This window comes from Chelonia mydas, chromosome 2 (assembly GCF_015237465.2).
Source record: "Chelonia mydas isolate rCheMyd1 chromosome 2, rCheMyd1.pri.v2, whole genome shotgun sequence".
NCBI classification, from domain to species: domain Eukaryota; kingdom Metazoa; phylum Chordata; order Testudines; family Cheloniidae; genus Chelonia; species Chelonia mydas.
This window is the reverse complement of record NC_057850.1, coordinates 18,071,802-18,097,969: the sequence shown is the minus strand read 5'-3', so window position 1 is coordinate 18,097,969 and position 26,168 is coordinate 18,071,802. Positions and strand designations below refer to the sequence as shown.

At 38.0% G+C, this 26,168-nt stretch overlaps 1 protein-coding gene across 7 annotated transcripts in view; it reads right to left on the bottom strand.

Annotated features, from left to right (window-relative positions):
• ASAP1 (ArfGAP with SH3 domain, ankyrin repeat and PH domain 1) overlaps positions 1–26,168 on the bottom strand; it is a 372,441-nt gene that overhangs the window by 177,667 nt on the left and 168,606 nt on the right. For all 7 annotated transcript variants that reach the window (XM_043539090.1, XM_037892008.2, XM_043539091.1 and 4 more), the window contains one exon: positions 3,913–3,985. In XM_043539090.1, the coding sequence (XP_043395025.1) occupies positions 3,913–3,985 (73 nt within the window). The remainder of the gene's footprint in view (positions 1–3,912; positions 3,986–26,168) is intronic.

The window sequence follows — 26,168 nt, the reverse complement described above, 5'->3', positions numbered from 1 at the left end:
TGAAAAAGAAGGAGGAAGTGAGAAGGGTAGAACAGTTGAAGAGTTGAAACAGGTATTACTATTTTCTTTCTTAGCATTTCCATGATCCATCTATGAACACTGGGAGAAGGGAAGAGAAGAGATGCACCAAAAAAAAGAGGAAGTAACTAAGTCGAGGAAGAGCAGCACTGATACAACTCATTTTGAAAGATGTTTCGTCAGCTAGTACTCACTGCTCTAACCCCTTTTCCTAGTTCTCACTTTTCTCCCACACTGTAGCGCAAAAAGCTCCTTGTTGGCTGGTGGCATGATGAGATTAAAACATCTGTCTCATTCTCTTCCTCAGTGGGAATGTGAAATAAATACATTAGCTAATTCCACATTTTACTACTTTCCAGCCCCTCTTAAAATTATTTTCTTGCTGCAATACAATTTAAAATATCTTCACATTTTTCAACCAAACATTTGGTCACTTTTTGTGACACACACATCCATCAAAAACTGAGATGAGAACTGCAAGAATTAGTTTGTTGCATACAGATGCACGCACCACTGAACATTTTTCCTTTGTAAATTATGTTGTATTCTTTCTTAAGATTCTCTATAAATTAATGAAGATTAGCCATTCAATTGAATTAATAGGAAAAGGCTATTGAAAACTTACACTATTAGTTATGATTGAATTCAATGCCACTAAAATTCAACCGAGTGTTATTGGAAAGCTATCCTAAAAGATTTCCCACTGACTTCAGGTACCATCTTCAGTGAGACAAAAGACAGCTTCCAACTCACAAATCCAATCTGACTATTCCAGAAGTACCTAACAAGTTGGAGGGGCAACTGCAAAAAGCTTCACAAACAGGTTGGTGTGATGTGTAAACTGACCTGAATTCTTTTAATAACAGAAAAAAATCTCCTGCCTTTAATGTTTCAACAGTAAAGAGGATTTGTGATATACACAAACATTTGAGCTCTTCTTTCTCAGAACCCTTCAGAATCTGATATGAGATCTACACTCCCCTGAATGTCATTGTTCATATATCATTACAGGCAAAACAATAGTGTAACTATCACTTTCTGGAAAGCATATATTGGATTAGAGATCTCAACAGACAGGCACTGTTACTGCCCCAATGTAATTTTATTTGCCTCCACCCCTAGCCAGTTTTGATTTTTCAAAAGAGTTTATGAGGTAGGTGAGAGTTATTAACCTGATTTATTAACCTCAGATGCCCCTTATAAAGACAATATAAAATAAATCCTCTAAGCCCCCCAAATGTAGCTAGTGGCCTCCCCCTGCAATATAAAAATATTATCCATCTCCTTCTTGAACTGATGTATGACAAGAGGTTCCATTGCTGTCTTTGGTATCTTGTGTGGAAAAATTCTATTTGAATGAGATCTCAAGAGACAAACTGATCTGAACTACTACTATCAGTCTCTAATCCCTTTGTTTTCACATTTTTTTTCCTTTGGAGGACGCAATATATTTAATACTATATGCACTACTCACTTCCTTTATTTCCCCTCCAACCTGTATGAGCCAACTCTTCCATAGTGGACAGACAAGGTGGGTGAGGTAACATCTTTTATTGGACCAACTTCTGTTGGTGAAAGAGAGACATGCTTTTAAAGAAGCTTTTAAGCTTGTCTCTTTCACCAACAGACGCTGGCCAATAAAAGATATTACCTCACCCACCTTGTCTCTCTAATATCCTGAGACCAACATGCATACAACGCTTCCTTATGTTTATTAACTATAGTCTGAATTAATTGCCTTCTGCATTCTGTTTTCGCTATAAGTGATCCCAACTGCACAACATTCTGAAGAGGGAATTACAATATTGTTTCATACTTTATATGAAGAAAGTATTAAAGATGCTTACACCAATCTGTTCCTTGGAACATAATTTCTGACTACTACAATTTTATGTATATTCTTTTAAATTTTCCTGATCAGTAATGGGTTTCATTTTGAGACTTTGCTATATATTCTTGGTCCTTACTTATTAATATTTATTTAAGTAAGTGTTTTCATTATACGTTCCTTCCCTATAATGAACTGTCAGATCAATTTAGACACCTGTAAGCAAGTAGTTTTCAAAAATGACTTTGGTTCTTCCAACATAATGCCCGCCCCTTCATCATTAGACTTTAGAAGTTACTGAAAATGATATAATTTTCCAAATAATTTCCAGGGTGTACAAAAGAAAGAGAAGTGAGCTTCATATTTGACTTGGCTATAAACAAGCTTTTTAATTTTCAGTTGTAACATTGTTTAAAATGGCTCCTAACTAATGTTATATCACTTATTGAGTCATTTAAACAGTTCACATAACATGCCATGGTTACCGGCTTTGAAGACATTGAAACCAGTTTTATTTCAAAGCCTGGGGCAAATGGCAACTGGAGGCTACGGGGCAATTCATGTACATTTCACAGGAGGCAGTAAATGTTTGACAGTTCTTAAAAGCTAGTCAGTTTTGAAAGTCAATCAGCATGTAGTTGTTTAAAGACCTCTTTAGAGTCAAATATGCGACTTTGCAGGCCCAGAGCACCTTTACAAATCTAATCTTCACTAAAAGTAAATGCACTTGTGTCAAACAATGCATGTGGCAAAAGATAGTTATATACACTCTAAACTTGCATAAGGTGTTTAGTTGGCTTAACAATCTATTGGCAAAATGTTTATCCAAATCAACTGAAGAGCTATGGGAGCGAGGGAGGGGAGGATGCGTGTGTTGTGGGGTTGGAATGATGGGTGGGGGAGAGAAATGGGGAGAAGCACAAAGTAATATATATTGCCATTAAAAAACCTTACAAGTACCAAATACAGTCAACTACCAATACAGAACAACAACTTTATCTTTTTTTAAAAACCTGTAACTCCGAGAAGCTGCTCTAAAGGGCAAGACATTTGCTAAGCTGAACATGAGTGCCAAGGTATACAAATTGTGCTTTCCTGAACTTCAATATTTTCAACAAGGGTAACTCCATCCGAATAAGATGGCAAACAACCAAGAGCCTGATTCTGCCCCCTTAGATATCCAGGGACAAAACTCCTATTGATTTCAATAGAAATAGGTAGAAGCTGGCCCTAATAAGGCGCACACTACCCAAATAAATATTTGTGTTGATTGTTGACAATTTGTTATAGTTAATACCTATTTAAGTTTACCAACTTTATTAAGAATACCTACACACATACTAATAAAATTCATTAATGGAGATTTTGTAAAGTACAGACCTCAAAAGGGTCAAAATTTCATGACACAGTTGCATTCTAGCCATTCATCTAGGTTCTCATATTGGTGCCCATTATCGCTGTATCCAAGTTCCTCCTAAGGGGCAAAAAATGGCAAATCTCCCCTTCTGGCCCCCCGCTGCTGACAACATGCACAGTGTTTTCGTTTTCTGTACATTATTACTTAATACAGGAGAGTGAGAGTGATGGTGTAAGGTTACTAATGTTGTAAAACTTGGGCAAAAGGGTAGGTTTTGCATTTTAGTTCTGATGGCGAGGAAGTTAATGGTCGTTCTCATTCATGTGGTTATAATCTTGATCCAGGGTTCAGTCTCCTGCTGTAACAGGTCTCTTCTGGTCAACAGCTCTGCTGTTCCAGTGGAATGTACCTATGGTAGCACAGAATGAGAAAAAGTCTCTCTCTCTCTCTCCCCCCTGCCCCCTACCTCCCCAGGAAGGCAGGATCAGTTCAGTAGGGAGCTTTGGGGGGTTGGGGGGAAATCAGGATGACATCCTTGAAATACATGGTTTCCAATGAGGTGTCAGGGGGGCAGAGTTGTACTTGTATTATGGAATAGGCAGGCATCACCTACTCTTTAAGTTTAATATGCAATGAACAGCAAAGCAAACTTTGTAAACATTATTTAATAGAATGGTTTAGATTCTCACAAAAGACCCAAATAACTTACCTTGCCCAGAATTATATATTGCTTTTACAGACTTTTTCACTTTCTGTAGTGCAGTTCTGTCTTGATCCAATGCCTGTAATAAAAGAAAGACTGTCAAAAAAGACCACCTCCGTTTAGCTTGTTATTGAATAGCATCAGCCAGTTTCATAATATTTCTTAGTAAAAAGTGAATAATTTCAGGATCTGGAAGCACTACAGACGCACTGTGCTCAGCCCTCTGGGAAGGTCTTAGGTCACTCAACCCCTTCAAGTCAATTAAAGAGCTGAATTAAACAGCTCTGAAGGGAGACTTATCCTACAGAGGTGAATGGTTGTGAGAGACCTAAAGGACAGCTATAAGTTGATTAAAGCTTTGTAAAAGAACTCTGTCAACTTGAAAGATAGTCAATTTAAAAAAGTAAATTAAAAGTCATTTAGGTATTACAGCCACCTGAGTTCCCTGCCAATTTCTATGGTTTTAGCCATTTCACTATTACTCACACAAACAAAACTGATTGTTCAGAGGAAACAGTGAAATTGTCATTCAGTAATTTTGGAGGTTAGTTGTTGTGATATTACGTACAACATTTTTAGATACAATTCTGACTTTTAAGGCTGACTGTGTTCCTCTTAAAAATAAATTGGATACAGAGCGATAAATTTAAAGAAAAAACAAAACAAAACTAAGAACCTGGTTTTGTAAACACACACAAGTCCATTATTTAAGTGGAAAGAACAGGAGTACTTGTGGCACCTTAGCGACTAACACATTTATTAGACCATAAGCTTTCGTGGGCTACAGCCCACTTCATCGGATGCATAGAATGGAACATATAGTAAGAAGATATATATATATATATATATATATATATATATATATATATATATATATATATATATATATATATATATACACACACACACACACACACACACACACACATACAGAGAAGGTGGAAGTTGCCATACAAACTGTAAGAGGCCAATTAATTAAGATGAGCTATTATCTGCAGGAGAAAAATCTTTTGTAGTGATAATCAAGATGGCCCATTTAGACAGTTGACAAGAAGGTGTGAGGATACTTAACTTAAGGAAATAGATTCAATATGTGTAATTACCCAGCCACTCCCAGTCTCTATTCAAAGTTAATGGTATCGTAGTATCTAGTAATGAAGTGGGCTGTAGCCCAGGAAAGCTTATGCTCTAATACATTTGTTAGTCTCTAGGGTGCCACAAGTACTCCTATTCTTTTTGCGGATACAGACTAACATGGCTGCTACTCTGAAACCAGTATTTAAGTTGAACAATCCATAAGAGTATTATTACTCAAGTAAATAATTTTTTCAGGTTTGGTCCCTAGATTTGGAACACAGAAGCCTCTATAGACTGCAATACTTTCAAGGAACAAATCAGTCAATTTTTTTGACTAAACTCCTGGCCCAGTTGTTTTAACCTCGTAGAACTCCCCATGAACCCATTCACAACCTACTGAAAAGAATGAAACAAGTTAATAAATCTTCAGAAAGAACTTTTGTGTGAAAGCTCCAAATTAAAATAAAGTCAAAGAAATAAAAAGCCAGCGTAGTTTGTGGAGTAAGAAATTTTAAAGTCCCACTAGAGCTTCTTAAGACATTCTAGGCCCATTCCCTTGCAAATTTAGGTATTAAACACACTAAGCACTTTACTACATATGTTTGCTTACATAACTCATCGTTCATAACTGAGAGAACAGATACACAATAGAAGTGTTTAAATTGATTATTTTGGACCACTAAAGACAAAGGGAACAACTTAATATTAATGACTATGGTGTTAGGTTTATATTTATAAATGTTCAGTTAATACCTTGCATTTTGGCAATGCACTTGGATTCAGATTGTCACCTAAAATGTAAGTGGCTCAATTTTGACAAAGCAAAATAGTTATCGTTAAAAGATATATAATACCAATAGTAAAAGAGAATATATAACAATATTTTATGGATTAGTATCCAATTCAGAGCACACTCTGTACTCGACTGAACAATAAATTATTAGCATTTCAAATATAGTTAATTTTTGACAAGTTCAAACCACAGAATCAGCAACACTATCTCTTTTTATACTGTTTTTTTCTTTTCATTTCAATTATATCAGAACAATGGATACAAATATAATTTTACATAGACACAATCTTTTCTTTAGTTACAGTGAGGAATATTTTATGTTATCATGCCTAATACTAGGATGGAAACGAAAAATATTTAAAATTGTAAAACTGACAAATACCAACACTAAGAATGTTTTATTGTTGTACTTGGAAGATCTGATGATGGTACAAGGTGTGTAGTAGCTGACCTCTGCCGCCCCCTCAATGGCAACCAAAACTGCATTACTATTCCATACACCATAAACCACCTCAACAAATACTTATCTTGAATGTCTATTTAAGCTCTAACTAGTTTCAACTAGGATGATGAGGGCTACTCAGAAAAGATAGTGTAATTCTTCACTTATCTAGCTGCTTTTTAGTTTAGCTTTGCAATTTCAGCATTAAAGGGTTTTGTTTTGTTTTGTGTTGCAAAATACAACTGTTGATGTGTGAATTAGGAGATGTTTCAGTGATAAAGCTTGTGCAGAGATCTGATAATAATTAACCAAACAAGACACTCAGGAAGAAATTCAAAGCTCTAAGAAAACTTCTGTGTGTTCATGAAGGGAAGTTTAATTTGGAAACAGATAAAAGAAAATTTGACCTTCAGAGTGAAACCTAATTGAATCTTGTCTAGTTTTCAATTCATTGGAGTGGGTTTACATTATTAATGGAGTACCATCACTGAGCACAGCACATATAGATGATGACATCTCTGGCCTCAAGGAGTTTATGAGTTTAAATTAGACTGACAACGCAGGTCAGTTTTGTACCTTTATACTTTAAAGTATTATCTCTATTTGAACAAATCCTGTCTAGTTCAAAATATATCATATATATCAATTCAAGGCAGAATGTTTGTACAATGCTTTACACAGTGGGACCCAAATTTTAACTGAGGTTTCTGGGTGTTACAGCAACAATTATCATACCTTCCTCCATTTAATAATTTCAAAACAGAGGCACTTTTGTCCCCAAATATGTTAAACTCTTACATTTGATGTGTTAATACTTTATTACACTATATTTTGCTTCCAAGGAAGTTGTTATAAATAGCAGAGCGCAATTATGTTGCATCCAAGTTTCAAATTAATTTTTATTCGTAAGTATTGTCTTTGGAAGGCGTTCAAATGGAAAGGAGCAGCTTTGTATTCCCCTACTAGTCCAAAGTATGTGTGTGCGTATATATTAAAAAAAATAATAATTCCAAGCAGATGTATTTAGATGTAGCTATTTTACAGACAGAAAATTATTAAAATATTTTTATTCTATAAAATAGAAAGTTCAGAAATCTAAAATTCCAACAAGAGCTTCACCTGGGTAGATTCATAAAAGCTGTATTCCCATAGTTGGAGATTAGTAATTTTATGGCATTCTGAGTGCTTTTGAAACGGGTGTGTAAAAATTTGTAGATTGTTGTATTTAAAGAACTACTGTAGGAGGTCAAATAGAAAACATTATAATCCTGAATATTACATTATAAGTCTATAATTTGGTACCCTGGAACTAAAGTTCAAACCAACAGATGCTCCCACAAACAGTGTTATTCATCTAAAATGGATTTAAACTCATAACAAAATAATTACAGGCAAACGCAGTACTTAATTGAAACTGAACGAACAGAAATATTGAAACTACATCTAGATCTTGAAAATGGCATCTCAATCTCTTTGACAGATATTTAAGACCTTCTCTTAGGAGAAATAATGTATTAATTGAACTAAAACAAGTGTCACTGGTACACTGTTTCTGTGGATTAACCAGTGTTAATTTGGCACATTTTATGCATTTTTCCATGCAAAACTTCTATCTTTCAGGGTCCACCTGAATTTTATATGTGATAGCACTTTAGCAAGTGGATACATTTTACACTAACTGATATTGATTCTTCTGAAGGATAAATGATCTCTACTGCTCCCTTTTTTTTAAACCACTATCTTGTGTGAGATCACTTTTGTTGTCTTTCAGGAGAACACTGCCGGACGACAAATAATCAGAGCTGTGAGAAAAGCAACTTGTCCCATCAAATGAGGAGAGAAGACTCAAACCAAGCACCTTTTACTACAGATTATTATTAATCCTATGGCAAAAAACTGTTACGATTTAGATTGCTTGGTGGTATGTCACCCCTTTGCAGAATGTGCAGTTAAGCAAATATCGAACTACTGAAAACAAGGAAATGCACAATTAAGGCTGTTCATGCAACCTACAGAATTCTGCACAGAAAAGATTAATACTGCACCCTGAAGGTATGCATGCACCTCTTCTCCTTCCTCATAGACACAAGAGGGTGTAAAATACAGATCGCCTCGTATAACAATTAAAGCTCTGTAATACCCCTCAAAGTAATCCATAGATGTCACAAATACCCTTGTACAAAACAGAACTACCTACTGCCTCCACCATTCAGTACAGATACATCTGATCCAGATCACACTCACTTTACCTGGAGTGCATGCAGATAATAAATGTTTAGACTGCTCTCATATACACAGCTCACTACTACAATACCCTTTGCAATAAAATCCTTTGTACCCTGTTAATTATAAAATGTATATGGGGCTTCTATTTTGGAAGGTTTATTAATTTCATTTTCCAGGGTTTATTTTTAGCAATTTTCATGTTCTATGGGGGGGGGGGGGGGCTGTCTCTCTCTTTGATACTGTAATGCGAAGATATTTTTTCAGGTACTTACCAAAATTCTTGCCTAAATAGGATCTACTTTATTTTTTCTTATATGGCATTATATGTATAAAAATGACTTACATGTGAGCTTAACTTTTTTCTCCTTGTTACTGAACCCATGGTTTAGTGTTTTGCGTGTTTGTCCCTTGTGCACTTTAACGTAGTAAGAGCATTTATGTTAAAGCGGACTAGAAAGTATAATGTACTAAAATCTCATTTTGTGGGCAAGTTAGTGATAGAAAGGTAAGGAAGATGTCACTTGATTTATAAAAATCTACAGAATCATAATTTCAATGGTGTTCTCCTCTGTGGCCTCGCAGGGGGGACTCGCCCTACCCCAGCTCCAGGACCAACAGTTGCTGGAAATGTTGATAATAGAACATCATCAGAAATGGGTCAAGATGGGTATAATTTGAAAGCTCTTTCTGCCGCAAACACAATGGTGCCACACATTAAAAAAACTAGTACAGTATATAAATATATATTTGAGAAAATGTTTAAAAATCATCATTTTTTCAATTATACTTTAACATTGCATACATAAAAGAAGACACTCATCTTTGGTAATGCTAGGAAAGTTAGCCTTTACATGTGGAACTGAAAACATTTATTCAAAATCATCGTCTGTGTCCTCTCAGAGCACCATTCCTAGACAATGTTGTCAACACTAATCCTTGTCCATGCCACACTCGCACTTCTCTGTGCAAGGAAGGCTGCCGGCCAAACATCTGGAAGGTTCTGAGCATTTGGTCATTGCACATGAGCATTTGATTTGGAGAAGGACTGATTCAGGAATGCATGGTATTTCAGATATAACTACTGTGATCAGTCCCTTCTCCAAGACCCATCCATGCCCGATTGGTGAGTGTAGTTTTGGACGCGCTCAATTATCCTGGAGCCATTCCATTACTTAATAATTTGCCCTCTAGATAGCAGGTATAAATATACCCCTTGTCAGTGGCAATTTTTCTCTGTCTGCTTCTCAGGAAACATCCCCCAATGTAGCTCTTCAAGTATCACAAAGATGGTCTTCAAATGGCAAACTCAGTATATGAATGCCTCCAGTGCATTTATAAACTCATCAGTGACTTTCTCAGACATTCCTAACATCTTCAGAGCAAGGAGCGTGTCTCTGGATGCTGAATCAAATGCCTTCCAATAAGATAAATTACATTAGTCTTTTCAGTCAACCTTCCAGTAGTGTCACATACTGAAAGGACATGCAACCTGGCAACGAACTGGCTTTTAATGTTCCGAGTGATAGGAACACATCTCTGAGGGATATACTGTGATTCTGTTCACCAGCAGCAGGCACAAAAACAGAATTGTGCAGAAGTATTGGATAGCATCTCACAGACAGCACTATATGTGTGTCTTGTGCAAAAATCCAGAGTTTAGCAGTACCTTTCTCTGTGGTATTGATGGCATGCCAGGTAATTTTAGTGTCAGCCTTCTCATGGGAACTACATGGAAACTCCACTGAACAGTGTAAAGCACCAGCTTCATTATGCCATGCAATAAATAATTTTTTTGAGTAATTCTTCACATGCTGAAGTATTTTTCCTGCAAGGTATGCCGTAAACTTGCCCTTCACGTGAGTATGAGACAGTTGCTTCTTCATTGCAATGTTGGGGATGTTCACGGAGTCAATGATTTTGTATTGCACACATGCAATACCATGTTTCAGAGTAACAGCCGTGTTAGTCTGTATTCGCAAAAAGAAAAGGAGGACTTGTGGCACCTTAGAGACTAACCAATTTATTTGAGCATGAGCTTTCGTGAGCTACAGCTCACTTCATCGGATGCATACTGTGGAAATCGCAGAAGACATTATATACACAGACACCATGAAACAATACCTCCTCCCACCCCACTCTCCTGCTGGTAATAGCTTATCTAAAGTGATCATCAAGTTGGGCCATTTCCAGCACAAATCCAGGTTTTCTCACCCTCCGCCCTCCCACAAACAAACTCACTCTCTTGCTGGTAATAGCCCATCCAAAGTGACCACTGTCTTCACAATGCGTATGATAATCAAGGTGGGCCATTTCCTGCAGAAATCCAGGTTCTCTCACCCCCTCACCCCCCTCCAAAAACCCCACACACAAACTCACACAGGAGAGTGAGTTTGTGTGTGTGGTTTTTGGAGGGGGGTGAGGGGGTGAGAGAACCTGGATTTGTGCTGGAAATGGCCCACCTTGATTTTCATGCACGTTGTAAGGAGAGTGGTCACTTCGGATAAGCTATTACCAGCAGGAGAGTGAGTTTGTGTGTGTATGGGGGTGGGGGGGTGAGAAAACCTGGATTTGTGCTGGAAATGGCCCACCTTGATTTTCTCACCCCCCCACCCCCATACACACACAAACTCACTCTCCTGCTGGTAATAGCTTATCCGAAGTGACCACTCTCCTTACAACGTGCATGAAAATCAAGGTGGGCCATTTCCAGCACAAATCCAGGTTCTCTCACCCCCTCACCCCCCTCCAAAAACCACACACACAAACTCACTCTCCTGTGTGAGTTTGTGTGTGGGGTTTTTGGAGGGGGGTGAGGGAGTGAGAGAACCTGGATTTCTGCAGGAAATGGCCCACCTTGATTATCATACGCATTGTGAAGACAGTGGTCACTTTGGATGGGCTATTACCAGCAAGAGAGTGAGTTGTTTGTGGGAGGGCGGAGGGTGAGAAAACCTGGATTTGTGCTGGAAATGGCCCAACTTGATGATCACTTTAGATAAGCTATTACCAGCAGGAGAGTGGGGTGGGAGGAGGTATTGTTTCATGGTGTCTGTGTATATAATGTCTTCTGCGATTTCCACAGTATGCATCCGATGAAGTGAGCTGTAGCTCACGAAAGCTCATGCTCAAATAAATTGGTTAGTCTCTAAGGTGCCACAAGTCCTCCTTTTCTTTATGCAATACCATGGAATCTTTTCTTTCTGGTAATGTTTTTAATTGGTTTATCTGCATACATGTCGAACACGGGATGAACTTCATTACTGGTTCAGTATTCTCTCTGTAGCCTCATAATGAAGTGTCAGCCAAATCTCGGCAGATGTTAACAGTTTCTGGTTTGCCGAGAGCTTGTACCTCAGTCATACCATCTACGATTGCTACACCAGAAGGCTTGTGCTAGCAAAAGGTACCAGTCACATTGTCAGTAGATGCTGGCTTAGGAAGACCATGCAAGTTGTGCATTAGTATGCTTTTTACCCAGAACATATACACCGTTCCCTCTCATTCAAACATCAATTGTGCTACCACGGAGAACTTGTACTTTCCCAAAGTCTCATGTAAATCAGTAACATGCTGAGATCTGGACATGACCAGGAGATGAGCAAAGAATGACCTGTCAGCGATTAGCTCTGTAATAGTCCCTGCCATCTTCATTCTCTCCTCTGTATTTGAGCACAACTTTAGTCTATTCTTCTTGATTGGAGCTTATAGACTGATGGAGCCTTGGATAATACAAGTCATGAACCTGAGTATCCATTCAACTGATATCTTTAACTATCTCATCACTGAAGATGCCTTTCAGCATGATATTAATGAGCTCCAATCTGTCATATGCAAATCGTTTGCCAGTGAAAGTAAGCTCATCCTGTAGCTTTGAAATTGACCCTTCTGGCATTTAACAACACCTAATGAACCTAGATCAGGTGTTCTCACAACAAATTTTTTGGTGGCCTCAGAGTGCGACCCTGAACCATTCACTGTGTATCCAGCTCTCCCCTCACCCACTGCAAAGAGAGAATCCATCTCCCTGAAGTCTTCATTTCCTGGTATTCAAACGTTTCTATTGCCATTACTTCCCCCCTCCTATCAGCCAACTCAAAAGCAGTGCCTGCAGCAAAGGACAACTATGTTACAGTGGAATGGTGTTCCTAGTCACTTTTTGGAGTAGTTGGAGGGTGGAGTTTGTGGCATGGCTGGTGAGAAAAAAATCATAAACAAGGTTTGTGTTTCAAAATATTGAAAGTTTTATATTTTAGAGAAAAATCTTAAGAATGCTGTCCAATAGATAAACCCCAGCTATAAGAAACAGTGAGTTTTTAATAGATTCCAAAGCCAGAAGGAACCATTCTAATCATCTAGTCTGACCTCCTGTATAACACAGGCCTGAGAACTTCCCCAAAATAATTCCTATTTCATATTTTTAGAAAAAACATTCAATCTTGATTTTAAAATAGTCAGTGATGGAGAATCTACCACAACCCTTGGTAAGTGGCACTAATGGTTAATTTCTCTTACTGTTAAAAATTTACACCTTATTTCCATTCTGAATTTGTTTAGCTTCAACTTCCAGCCAGTGGATCGTGTTATACCAGTTTCTGGTAGATTGAAGAGCCCAATATCAAATATTTGTTCCCTGTGTAGGTACTTATAGACTGTAATCAAACTACCTCTTAATTCCTCTGTTTTAAGCTAAATAGATTGAGTTTCTCAAATCTACAACTATAAGGCATATTTCTAATCTTTTAATCATACTCATGGCTCTTCTCAGAACCCTCTCCAATTTATCAACATCATTCTTGAATTGTGACTACCAGTAGTGGACAGAGTATTCGAGCAATGGTTGCATCAGTGCCATATACATAGATAAAATAATATCTGTACTCCTTTTCTACTCAACATTCCCGTGTTTATGCAGCCTTGGACTGCATTAGATTACACCTTTTGGCCAAAGTGTTGCATTGTGAGCTCATGTTCATCTGTTTCAACACCATGACCCCAAAATCTTTTTCAGAGTCACTGATTCTTCCCCAACCATGTAAGGATGGCTATATTTTTTGTTTCTAGATGTACATATTTATATTTACCCATATTAAAACCCATATTGTTTGCTTACAACAGCTTACCAAATGATTCAGATCACTCCTTATCAGTGATTTGTCCTCTTCATTATTTGCCACTCCCCCAATTTTTGGGTCATCTGAAAACTTTATCAGTAATTATTTTGTTTTCTTCGAGGTCATTAATAAAATGTCAAATAGCACAGGGCCAAGAACTGATCTCTATGAGACCCCACTGGAAACACATCTGTTTGATGATGATTCTCTGTTTACAATTACATTTTGAGACCTATCAGTTAGCCAGCTATTAATACATTTAATGTATGCAATGTTAATCTTCCTTTTTTTAAATCAAAATGTCATCCTGTATGATGTCATCTGCCTTACAAAAATCTAAGTACATTACATCAACACTATTAACTTTGTCAACCTAACTTGTAATCTCATTAAAAAAAAAAAAAGGTATCAAGTTAGTTTGACAGGATCTATTTTTGATAAACCCATGCTGATTAGCATTAATTATATTACCCTCCTTTAATTCTTTATTAATCGAGTGCCTTATCAGACACTCCATTATCTTGTCCAGGATTGCTGTCAGACCTATAATTATCCAGGCCACCCCTTTTTAAATATTGGCACAATATTAGCTTTCTTCCAGGCTTCTGGGAGTGTTCACTGCTCAAAGATTTGTTGAAAATCAACACTGACAGTCCAGCGAGCTCCTCAGCCAGCTCTTTTAAAACTTCTGGATACAAGTTATCCAGACCAGCGGATTTGAAAATGTCTAGCTTGAGTAGCTACCGTTTAATATCCTAAACAGATACTAGCTGAATGGAAAGAGTGTTATCACGTGATATGACACCATCTGTTTTTTCCCCCAAATAGAGAACAGACATATTTCTTAAACACTTCTGTCTTTTCTGCATCATTATTTATAATTCTACCATTCCCATTTATTAATGGACCAATACCATTGTTAAGCTTCCTTTTGTGCCTAACATACTTCAAAAACTCTTTATTGTCAGAGCTTGTATTGTTTCTATTCCATATTCACATATTCCAGTGAGCCATGAACCCTTCCATTTCCCTATTAATATTTATTAATATTCTAATATTTATTAATTGGTTTACATATTGTCACTGCAGCAATTATTCACTCAGCCAAATCAGAGTAAACTATCACAGCTCTTGAATATAAATCTCTGATATGCTCCCAATCTGCTCATATACGTTGTATGAGGTGTACACCAGGAACAAGGCCCATTTCATTTCCACCTGAGTAAACCATGATAATGTGCAGTAGGTCACAACCTCTTAAATCACCAGTTAGACACTGTAGAATCAGCAATACTTGATGCCAATGCAAGCCACCTGTCCCTACCCAAATTAGTCTGTAGTCAGCAATACCCATGTTAAGATGTGCTCCTTGATTTCTCACAAACTTCGGCAACCTTGTAATCCCGAAACTGACCAGAATCCACACGTTGGCAACCCTGGTAGCACATGTATTCATTTCTCTGAGCGGTCAAGGTACCTGCAATGTCAGTTCCAAACCTCCACACTGTGTGTCCTGGGAAACACCACCTTAATCTGCCCCCAGATCAAGAAGTAGGCATTTGTCCCTCTCCCACCAATCCCAAGAGTTACTAAAATACAGATTTTCTTAACCAACCAATCCAATTTTTGCCTATCACCTGAACTAATTTCTCATCTTCACTGCAGACACAACCCCTGTTCCTGTCCCCTGGTCCCAACCCCCTCTCTGCACCCACAAAATCCTCTGCCTCCAGTTCCTTCCCACCCAGTATAACCAAAATGTTGGTTAAATTGGCTGCTGACTATTCTGTGTGTTCATAAATTAAATATGTTATATTATAACAGAGGCAACTTGTAGCAAGCAACATGAGTTATTAAATCTTTACTGCACAGCTGTACAAAGGTTCAGACTAGAAACATCAGTGGTGGAGTATTCACTGGGGAAATGCTGTTGGCACATTCCCTCAAACTACACTGGCAAGCTTAAAGTGGCTATATAGAAACTCTCTCACTATTTTTTTTACTGGCGTATGCGTAGTGTAATCCTTCCAGACTGCGCATCTATGTAAGTGAAGTGAACACGTTCTTAAACACTGTCCACAATTGCGGTTCCCCAAAGATTTAAGTGGTGCTATGCATTACTTTGGGTAAAACTTGACTTGCTGCAGCCCCAAAACCTCTTCCCTTATTCTCCCATTCTTCTGCCCCCTAACACACCCTCTTTCTCCTCCCAGGAAGCATTCATATGTCTAATTTTACCCTCAAATGCTTTGATTACAATGCTATAAAATAAAATTGTCACCCATTATTCACAAATTGTAGCAACCCCCAGACACTTGGTCCAAAACTCTTTTTATCTTAGGTGGGGACTTGTGACAAACTTATCCTTAGTTATGTTAACTGAAGGATGAATTCACAGCAATCAAACTCAATGAGGTCTGTGACCCATCTACTCATTAATACCGCTCAGTTTAACAGCACTAGGTAACAAGGAAACTGGGTTTGGCAGGTGGGTGGGGAGGGATGTAACTCAGGAACTCCTCAGTCAAATGACCCCCATATTTGAATAATTAATGCTACCCTGCACTAAATATCAGTCTCATTTTGGGCCACGCACTACCTAAGTTAAAATTTGACAGACAGACTACTTTGAACGGCCTCACATCAATAATTTCATCTCTAGCTCGTGTGCAAAAAAACCTCCAAAAACAAAACTATCAACTTTCTGAAAAATGGGAGAGAGAGGGGTTATCTCTCTATAACCACTAGCTTGAATGACCCCAAATAGATCAGTAAGCCTACCCTACAGTCTCCTGTGAACCACCAAATTTAAAAGGAATCTAAGCATGTCAAATTTTAGAGAATTTAGAAAGGTCAACTTTTAAACAGAAGTCATGATGCAACTGCAGTGACCCTGCCACCCCATGCAAAGGAGAAAAGAAGAGGTGATAATATAAGAGGTGATAACAAGAGAAGAAGTTGAATTTTCTGTAGTTATGAAAAACAGATGAGACAACAGTAACCTTTCCTGTCTTCTTTACTATTTTCTTTTAAAAATACATTCTTGCACACACATTTTTCCCCTTCTTCAGTCATACTTTGACTGACACTACTTCCCTTACCTAAGAAACACCCAGACATTAAAATATGTGAAGAATTCCCTGCCATTGAGATGTACAAATAAAAAAATTACTTTCAAAACACACCATTAAACAGCAATTTCACTCAAATCTCATCAGCAACACTTTGCCATCATTAACTGCATACAGCTCCCACCATAAAGAGAACACTATGGGAATGCTAACAGATATAAAAAGTGATACATGTATTAATAAAATAAAAACTAATACCATGTGTTATGTAACTTTTCTTGCTCTAGGAATATAGGAATTACCACACTGGATGATACAAAGGCCCTCTCTAGTCCATCCTGTCACTGATAGTGGCCAGTATCAAATACATTGGAGAAAGGTGCATGTAGCCCTGTAGTGGGCAATTATGGAATAGGCTGCCTGTAGGAGAAATTTCTTCTTACTCTCATGAGATAGTGGTTTGTTCGTGTCCTGAAGCATAAGTGTTTATACCACTTAAGGAAGGTTTAAAAGAAGTTATCCTACCTAATATATGATTGCATATGCTCCCATAAATGTGTCTAATTTTTTAATTTTAGTTTTAACAAGATTTTGGACTAAATGGTATCTTGTGGCAATGACTTCCACTGGTTGATTATACACTGTGTAAAAAGTAGGGCTGTCAATTAATCACAGTTAACTCATGCAATTAACTCAAAATGAATTAACTCTATTAAAAAAATTAATCATGATTAACTGCAGTTTTAATTGCACTATTAAACAAAAATAGAATACTAATTTAAATTTATTGTAAATATTTCCGGATTTTTTTCTACATTTTCAAAATATACTGATTTCAGTTACAACACCGAATACAAAGTGTACAGTGCTCACTTTATAGTATTATTTTTATGACAAATATTTGCACTGTAAAAAAGAAACAAAAGAAATAGTATTTTTCAATTCACCTCATACAAGTACTGTAGTGCAATCTCTTTATCATGAAAGTGTAGAATTATTACATAACTGCACTCAAAAACAAAACAATGTAAAATTTTAGAGCCTACAAGTCCACTCATTCCTACTTCTTGTATTTTGCCAGATATGCTAAACATTCATATGCCCCTTCATCCTTCGACTTGCACTACTGTGCAAATATTTGTAACAACAAATATTACTATAAAGTGAGCACTCTACACTTTGTATTCTGCGTTGTAACTGAAATCAATATATTTGAAGATGTAGAAAAACATCCAAAAATATTTATAATTAATTTACACTGGTATTCTATTATTGTTTAACAGTGTGATTAAAACTTTAATTAATCATGATTTATTTTTTTAATCTTGCAATTAATCGCGATTAATTTTTTTAAGTCGTTTGACAGCCCTAGGAAAAATATTTCCTTTTACCAGTTTGAAATTGGCTGCCTTTCAATTTAACTGATTGTCTCCTTGTTGTAATATTACAAGTAGATAACAGGAGTGCCTGAGTTACCTTTTCTATGCTATTCATCATTCTGTATACCTTTGCTAGGTTTTCAGCTGTATGTCTCTTCTCTGAACGAAATAGTGAAATGCTAGCTCCTTTTAAGTCTATGATAGAAATGGTATAGTCTAAAATGGAGCTAGGGCTCCACCCAGAATCTTTTCAATGTCTTAATATGAAAGTCTTTACATGGCTCTAATATTTTTTGTTATTTCTCTAAAAACCCCTCTGTTTCTGATACAATTCTTGAGATACTCCAGGTGGGGTTACACAATTTATTTACTTAATGCATAGTATTTCTAGTATTATCTAAAATAGTTATGTATATAATATATTTCATTTTTTGAGATTGTGCATGCTAGTTTTCTCCCTGCAATAACCCCCCGCCCTCCGGCAAAAAAAAATAGCAGGATTGGATTTGGGAAAAAGTCATGGGCAAGTGAAAATAAAAAGTGATTATTCAAACAGTTTTATAACCTTTCATGCAAAGCAGAACCTAGAATAAATATATATAAGAACATAAGAATGGCCCTACTGGGTCAGATCAAGGATCCATCTAGCCCAGTATCCTGTCTTCCGACAGTGGCCAGTGCCAAGTGCCCCAGGGGGAATGAACAGAACAGTTAATCCTCAAGTGACCCATAAGTGAATATTGCATGATTGTGCTGTCATCTTGGCTCCTTACACTGCACTCACTTCAATGCAATATGTATTTTCTGGCCTCATATATTACACAGTACTCCAGATGGGATCTAACAAGTGCCTTTATTGTAACAATACCTCCTTTTTGTATCACCTTAGTTAAAACCCAATATATTCTTAGCATCTTTTCAGTTCCATTCAGTACTTTTCACACATTGTTTTCCTTTAAGTTTAATTACATTACACATTTCTATATCTAACTGCATTTCTATTGCTGGAACAATTATTCAGACTGTTCTAATGTGTTTTTTTTAATTTGATTACTGTATTTTTCTTCCCCCATGCCTTCCCTGTTTACTCTGTCTCCAATTTAACTATCACCTGCAAACCTATAAAGCTAGTTTTCAATATGCTCACAAAACACATTTAATACCAACCACAATACTGAAAATGTGCAATGCACTTTTAAGTTCTGAGCAAAGACTTACTATCCCTATTTTACACACTGAGAATCTGAGCCACCCAATAAGTGACGAGCAGAGGTTTGATTGGACTCTGCACCAAGCTCAATTCAAGTGTATAGCATGTATCAAACAGCTGAATATTCATTCTCAAGGTACCAACTGAATTTTTTCCAACTGGACAAAGTTGATCCTTGGCAAGCCTCTCTCATTACTACAGTTCTACTTCTCTATTCATTACTGTGGCTCTTTCTACTTCAAGATTCTTACTTTAGATCTCATGCAGAAGCAAGTCAAAAGATTTCTGCAGTGGAAAAATAAAGTATGCTATTGCAAGTTCATGCTGCAGGCCAGAGTACGGGGAGAGTTGTTTAAGGAACATCATTCAAAAGTGTTTGCTTTTTCCGCCCCCCCATACTCTGTAGCCTAGCAATAGGTACTACATAAATAAAAATTATAGACTGAGTATCCGACACATCTCACAACAGTAACACAAATCCTTAAAAGAATCGCAGAAAGCAGTTAAGCATGACATCCTATGCCTGTACCAGTGCTGGATATATTAAATCCATCTGCATTTTTCCAGGTGTTCTTCAACCACATCTTTTAAGATATTTCTAAGGTTTCCCCCACAACAGATGTTAAATTTAATAGTTTGTAATTTTCATATTTGTTTCTTGACCTTGCCTCCCTCGGTTTTCCTTAAAACAATGTTTCCCAAGCTTCTGGAAAAGTGACACACCAAACTACATTTTGTCTTTTTTTTTTTTTTTTTTTTGGCAACCCACCATTACATATATGCACTCTCTTGGCAGCACAGCCCTAATCCTGGCTTGGTTCAAGGGGGCGGAAGGGAGTGGAGAGCAAGCCCACCCTGAACTCACCCCACAGCAGTGGCTCCCTACTCTGGGCATCGCAACCAGGAGCAGAGGGTCTCTGCACCCATCAGATGTGACCTAGACAAAGGGGTTGCCAGGTCAAATTTAAGTGAGCGGCATTACAACCTGGCACAAACCTCTGAGAGGAACCTGAGTGGTGCTGCAACCCCATGCATCAATTTGCAATGCCCAGAGCGGGAAGTTTGGCTCAGTCCCATGGGACATGAGCCACCACTGCAGGATGAGTGTGGGGTGGGCTCACTTTCCAACCCCCTCTGGGGTCTCCCAGGCCAAGAGAATTATATGATTGCCTAAGGTACCATGACCCACCTAGAACCCGCCTGTGATCCAGTGTGAGGTCAGACACACTATTTGGGAAACACTGGCTTAAAAAACATTGTTTGATACTTTCTAATCTTCCAGATCTCTCATAGTCTAGTGATAATTTAAGATTCTCCACTGCAAGTTCAATGGTTTCCTTGCTCACTTTCATGAAATATGTGTTGATTTAGGTTACCTTGACCCTGTACTTGGTGCACTAAGTTCTTATTTTTGCACTCATGTACAATACCCAACTACTAGTCAATCATCCCAAGAAAACAAACTCCTGACTTCAATTTCCACCATAACTCTCTGAAGATAAAGAAAAAAAGGAAAGAACTATTTAGAATAATAGAAGATTAGGGTTGGAAGAGACCTCAGGAGGTCATCTAGTCCAACCCCCTGCTCAAAGCAGGACCAATCCCAACTAAATCATCCCAGCCAGGGCTTTGTCAAGCTGAGCCTTAAAAACCTCTAAGGATGGAGATTCCACCACCTCCCTAGGTAACCCATTCCAGTGCTTCACCACCCTCCGAGTGAAATAACTTTTCCTAACATCCAACCTAGACCTCCCACGCTGCAACTTGAGACCACTGCTCCTTGTTCTGTCATCTGCCACCACTGAGAACAACCTAGCTCCATCCTCTTTGGAACCCCTCTTCAGGTAGTTGAAGGGTGCTATCAAATCCCCCTCACCTCTTCTCTTCTGCAGACTAAATAAGCCCAGTTCCCTCACCTTCTCCTCATAAACCATGTGCCCCAGCACACTAATCATTTTCGTTTCCGTCTGCTGGACTCTCTCCAGTCTGTCCACATCCCTTCTGTAGTGGGGGGCCCAAAACTGGATGCAGTACTCCAGATCTGGCCTCACCAGTACCGAATAGAGGGGAATAATCACTTCCCTCTATCTGCTGGTAATGCTCCTACTAATCCAGCCCAATATGACGATAACCTTCTTGGCAACAAGGGCACACTGTTGACTCATAACCAGCTTCTCATCCACTGTAATCCCCAGGTCCTTTTCTGCAGAACTGATTCTTAGCCAGTCAGTCCCCAGCCTGTAGCAGTGCATGGGATTCTTCCATCCTAAGTGCAGGACTCTGCACTTGTCCTTGTTGAACCTCAACAGATTTCTTTTGGCCCAATCCTCTAATTTGTCTAGGTCACTCTGGACACTATCCCTACCCTCCAGCATATCTACCTCTTCCCGCAGCTGAGTGTCATCCGCAAACTTGCTGAGGGTGCAATCCATTCCATCATCCAGATCATTAATGAAGATGTTGAACAAAACCGGCCCCAGGACCCAACCCTGAGGCACTCCGCTTGATACCAGCTGCCAGCTAGACATGGAGCTATTGATCACTACCCGCTGAGCCCAACGATCTAGCCAGCTTTCTATCCACCCTATAGTCCCTTCATCCAATCCATACTTCTTTAACTTGCTGGCAAGAATACTGTGGGAAACCATATCAAAAGCTTTGCTAAAGTCAAGGTATATCACATCCATTGCTTTCCCCATATCCACAGAGCCAGTTATCTCATCACAGAAGGCAATCACTTTGTTCAGGCATGACTTCCCTTGGTGAATCCATGTTGACTGTTCCTGATCACCTTCCTCTCCTCCAAGTGCTTCAAAATAGATTCCTTGAGGACCTTCTCCATGATTTTTCCAGGGACAGAGGTGAGGCTGCCCCTTCTGTAGTTCCCCAGATTCTTCTTCTTCCCTTTTTAAAAGATGGGCACTATATTTGCCTTTTTCCAATCATCCTGGACCTCCCCTGATTGCCACAAGTTTTCAAAAATAAAGGCCAATGGCTCTGCAATCACATCAGCCAACTCCCTCAGCACCCTTGGATCCGGCCCCATGGACTTATGCATGTCCAGCTTTTCTAAATAGTCCTTAACCTGTTCTTTCACCACTGAGGGCTGCTCACCTCCTCCCCATGCTGTGCCGGCAAGTGCAGCAGTCTGGGAGCTGACCTTGTCTGTGAAGACTTAGGCAAAAAAAAGCATTAAATACTTCAGCTTTTTCCACATCATCTTTCACTAGGTTGCCTCCCCCATTCAGTAAGGGTCCCACACTTTCCCTGACCTTCTTCTTGTTGCTAACATACCTGTAGAAACCCTTGTTGTTACTCTTCACATCCCTTGCTAGCTGCAACTTGAATTGTGCTTTGGCCTTCCTGATTACACCAAAGCACAACTGGAATTGCAGCAAGCAAGGGATGTGAAGGGCAAGAAAGGTTTACAGCATTACTTAGCTACAACGGTTTCTGATTGACCTTTTACAGTAGATTTTTACAGTTTACTAGAATTAATTTTCTTTGTCCCATTACCAATAGCATATAAAATACTTCCTGCTTTCCTCCCCACTTATGATTTTACATGCATTATTGAGTTCCACTTTATTTTTTTTTAGTTCACTTCACATTCCTTCAGAGTCTATTTAGGTTAATGCCCTGCCTACAGGCTCATTAGCATTTCAAACTTGATATTAAAATCACTTGATTTTAAGTTCTCCCCAGTTTCAAATGTATCATTTAGGTTGGATATTAGGCAAAACTTTTTCACTAGGAGGGTGGTGAAGCACTGGAATGCGTTACCCAGGGAGGTGGTGGAATCTCCTTCCTTTGAGGTTTTTAAGGTCAGGCTTGACAAAGCCCTGGCTGGGATGATTTAGTTGGGGATTGGTCCTGCTTTGAGCAGGGGGTTGGACTAGATGACCTCCTAAGGCCCTTTCCAAACCTGATATTCTATGAGTCTATGATTCATACCTGGTTTATTCCATTTATTAGGTACAGCATTGACTGACATGGTTATATTATACAACATAAAGCATCAATCCAGCGCTACATTCATGATCATCATTCCTTCATTCTCCCAGTAACTAATTAGGCAGTTAAACTTCACTGACCACTACAATCACTGACCAATCTTTTCACAGACCTCTTAAAGCATTTCTTGACCTACATTCTCAGTCTGTTCAAGGGTCTAAAGCAACACCCAAACATCACTTTTAAACTGTTTGTCCTATCAAACGGTCATATATAATTTCTCACCTTTTATCTACGTTATACAAACATTTTTCTGACTGCTTTTCCCTAGCTTCTGTGTATAGTCTGTATCCTGATGATTTATATTTCCCACTCTGATGTCTTAAAGTAATGACAGACACTTAATTTAAAACAACACATTTTTAATCATTACAAACTTAAGAGTTTTACTTCTCCTCCTATTGCAAATTTGTTCTGGATTTTCTAATGTGGAAAACAGTAACAACAAATTATTAAAAATACAGTTTCCAATGGTGAATAATGTAAATGTTAATTACTTTTTCCTAAAAACAAAATATGTTAGCATCACTGATGGTAGTCCAGTGAATTCTTCCAGCAGCAAACACCACAAGAATCTATTACAGATTCCTTGATTTAGGTCTCAGACATATACACAAACCAGTGTATGCCTAGCATCTGCTATCGTAATATGTGAATACAGCACAACAGTATTTACAATATTTAATATATGAAGCACCAGAGGAATGATTAACACAAATAAAATACACCTCCTACAAGTTGGAATAAATACCAGAAAACAAACTTTAAAGGCTAAATGTTGAAAAGTGACAGCTGAATTACACAACATGTTGAGTTGCAAACCTGAAGTTACAGGTCTGATTGATTGGTGTGGGGGAGGGGGTGAGAAAGATGCAGATAAGATTTTGAGGGAAAAGGTATTGTTTTGTTGCTAGAATTTTTTTGCAAACCTCTTTCCCTTTTTTGCAAACCCCTTTCCTTTTTCCCCACAGCAATCCATAGCTTCAGTTCCAGTGATCTTACATTTCACCCTCCCAGGTTTCAACTCCTTTCCTCCATATAAGTGAACAGTTTAGTGATAAGTAAATTAAATTGGATAGTTGACAATTAGCTAATTTTTTGTACACCTTACATAAAAGTTTGCCTTTAACAGGGATTTAAAATGTGTGAAGGATTAATGGCTTTGCAAATCAGCTTAGAAAGTGTGTTCCAAACATAACAGTCAGTACAGAGGAACACATGGAAATAGTTGTGGGAGAACTGAACAAATCAGGTGTTGAGACCGGCATCACTGGCAGATCAGAAAAGAAAAAAGTTGTGGGGAGTGGAAGGCGAAGACACACAAATGAAGACTAATCCAGTTTTCAAGTTTAAACTTTCAAATATAATTTCACCTAAAAAGGTCTAATTCAGGAATAAAAAGTTACCATTTCAATTTGATTTTAAAAGTATATGCTTTCCTTAATTCTGATACTGAAGGAAGAGTATAGTACATAATGTAGCACTTACTAGTTTTGCACATTAAATATTTCAATTCAGCATTTTCCTGCTATACCTCAGATATGTCCATATTTGCCTCACTAATAAGAGAGGGACCTCACTAGCCCTCACGCTATTGTAATATAAGGCAAAATTTTCCAAGGTGGATACCTGAAGTTAGGCTCCTAAGCCAGTGGCCTGAGTACTCAGTAATTTCCATTGGCTTTAATGAGAGGTAAAAAGAGCTCATGCCAAGGCCCCTAGACCTCCACTGAACACTGACCAATACATAGCTGGAAATCAGACTGGCTTACCTGTGTATTAGCACTGAAAAAATAGATGTTAAGTTTATAAGAATGTGTTTAGTGTAAGGACGTCAAGCGATTAAAAAAATTAATCATGATTAATGGCACAATTAAAAAAATTAATTGCGATTAATTGTGCGATTAATAGCAGTTAAATAATAATAGAACACAATTTATTTAAATATTTTTGGATGTTTTCTACATTTTCAAATATATTGATTTCAGTTACAACACAGAATACAAAGTGTACAGTGCTCACTTTATATTTATTTTTATTACAAATATTTGTGCTGTAAAAAACAAAAGAAATAGTATTTTTCAATTCACCTAATATAATTACTGTAATGCCACCTCTTTATCATGAAAGCTGAACTTACAAATGTAGAATTAAGTACAAAAAATAACTGCATTCAAAAATAAAAGTGAGAAAAGACTTTCGCATGGCACTATTGTAGTCGGCGTTGCAAGGTATTTATGTGCCAGATGTGCTAACGATTCATATGTGTCATCTTCAACCACCACTCCAGAGGACATGCATCCATGCTAATGACGGGTTCTGCTCAATAAGGATCCAAAGCAGTGCAGACCGACGCATGTTCACTTTCATCATCTGAGTCAGATGCCACAGCCAGAAGGTTGATTTTCTTTTTTGATGGTTTGGATACTGTAGTTTCCGCATCGGAGTGTTGCTCTTTTAAGACTTCTGAAAGCATGCTCCACACCTCGTTCCTCTCAGATTTTGGAAGGCACTTCAGATTCTTAAACCTTGGGTTGAGTGCCATAGCTATCTTTAGAAATCTCACATTAATACCTTCTTTCCGTTTTGTCAAATCTGCAGTGAAAGTGTTCTTAAAATGAACAACTTGTGCTGGGTCATCATTAGAGACTGCTATAATATGAAATATATGGGAGAATGCGGGTAAAACAGAGCAGGAGACATACTAGTCTCTCCGAAAGAGTTCAGTCAAAATTTAATTAACACATTTTTTTTTAACTAGGGTAATCAGCATGGAAGTATCTCCTCTGGAATGGTGGCCGAAGCATGAAAGGGCATATGATTATTTAGCATATCTGGCACGTAAATACCTTGCAATGCCAGCTACGAAAGTGCCATGCGAATGCCTGTTCTCACTTTCAGGTCACATTGTAAATAAGAAGCCAGCAGCATTAACTCCT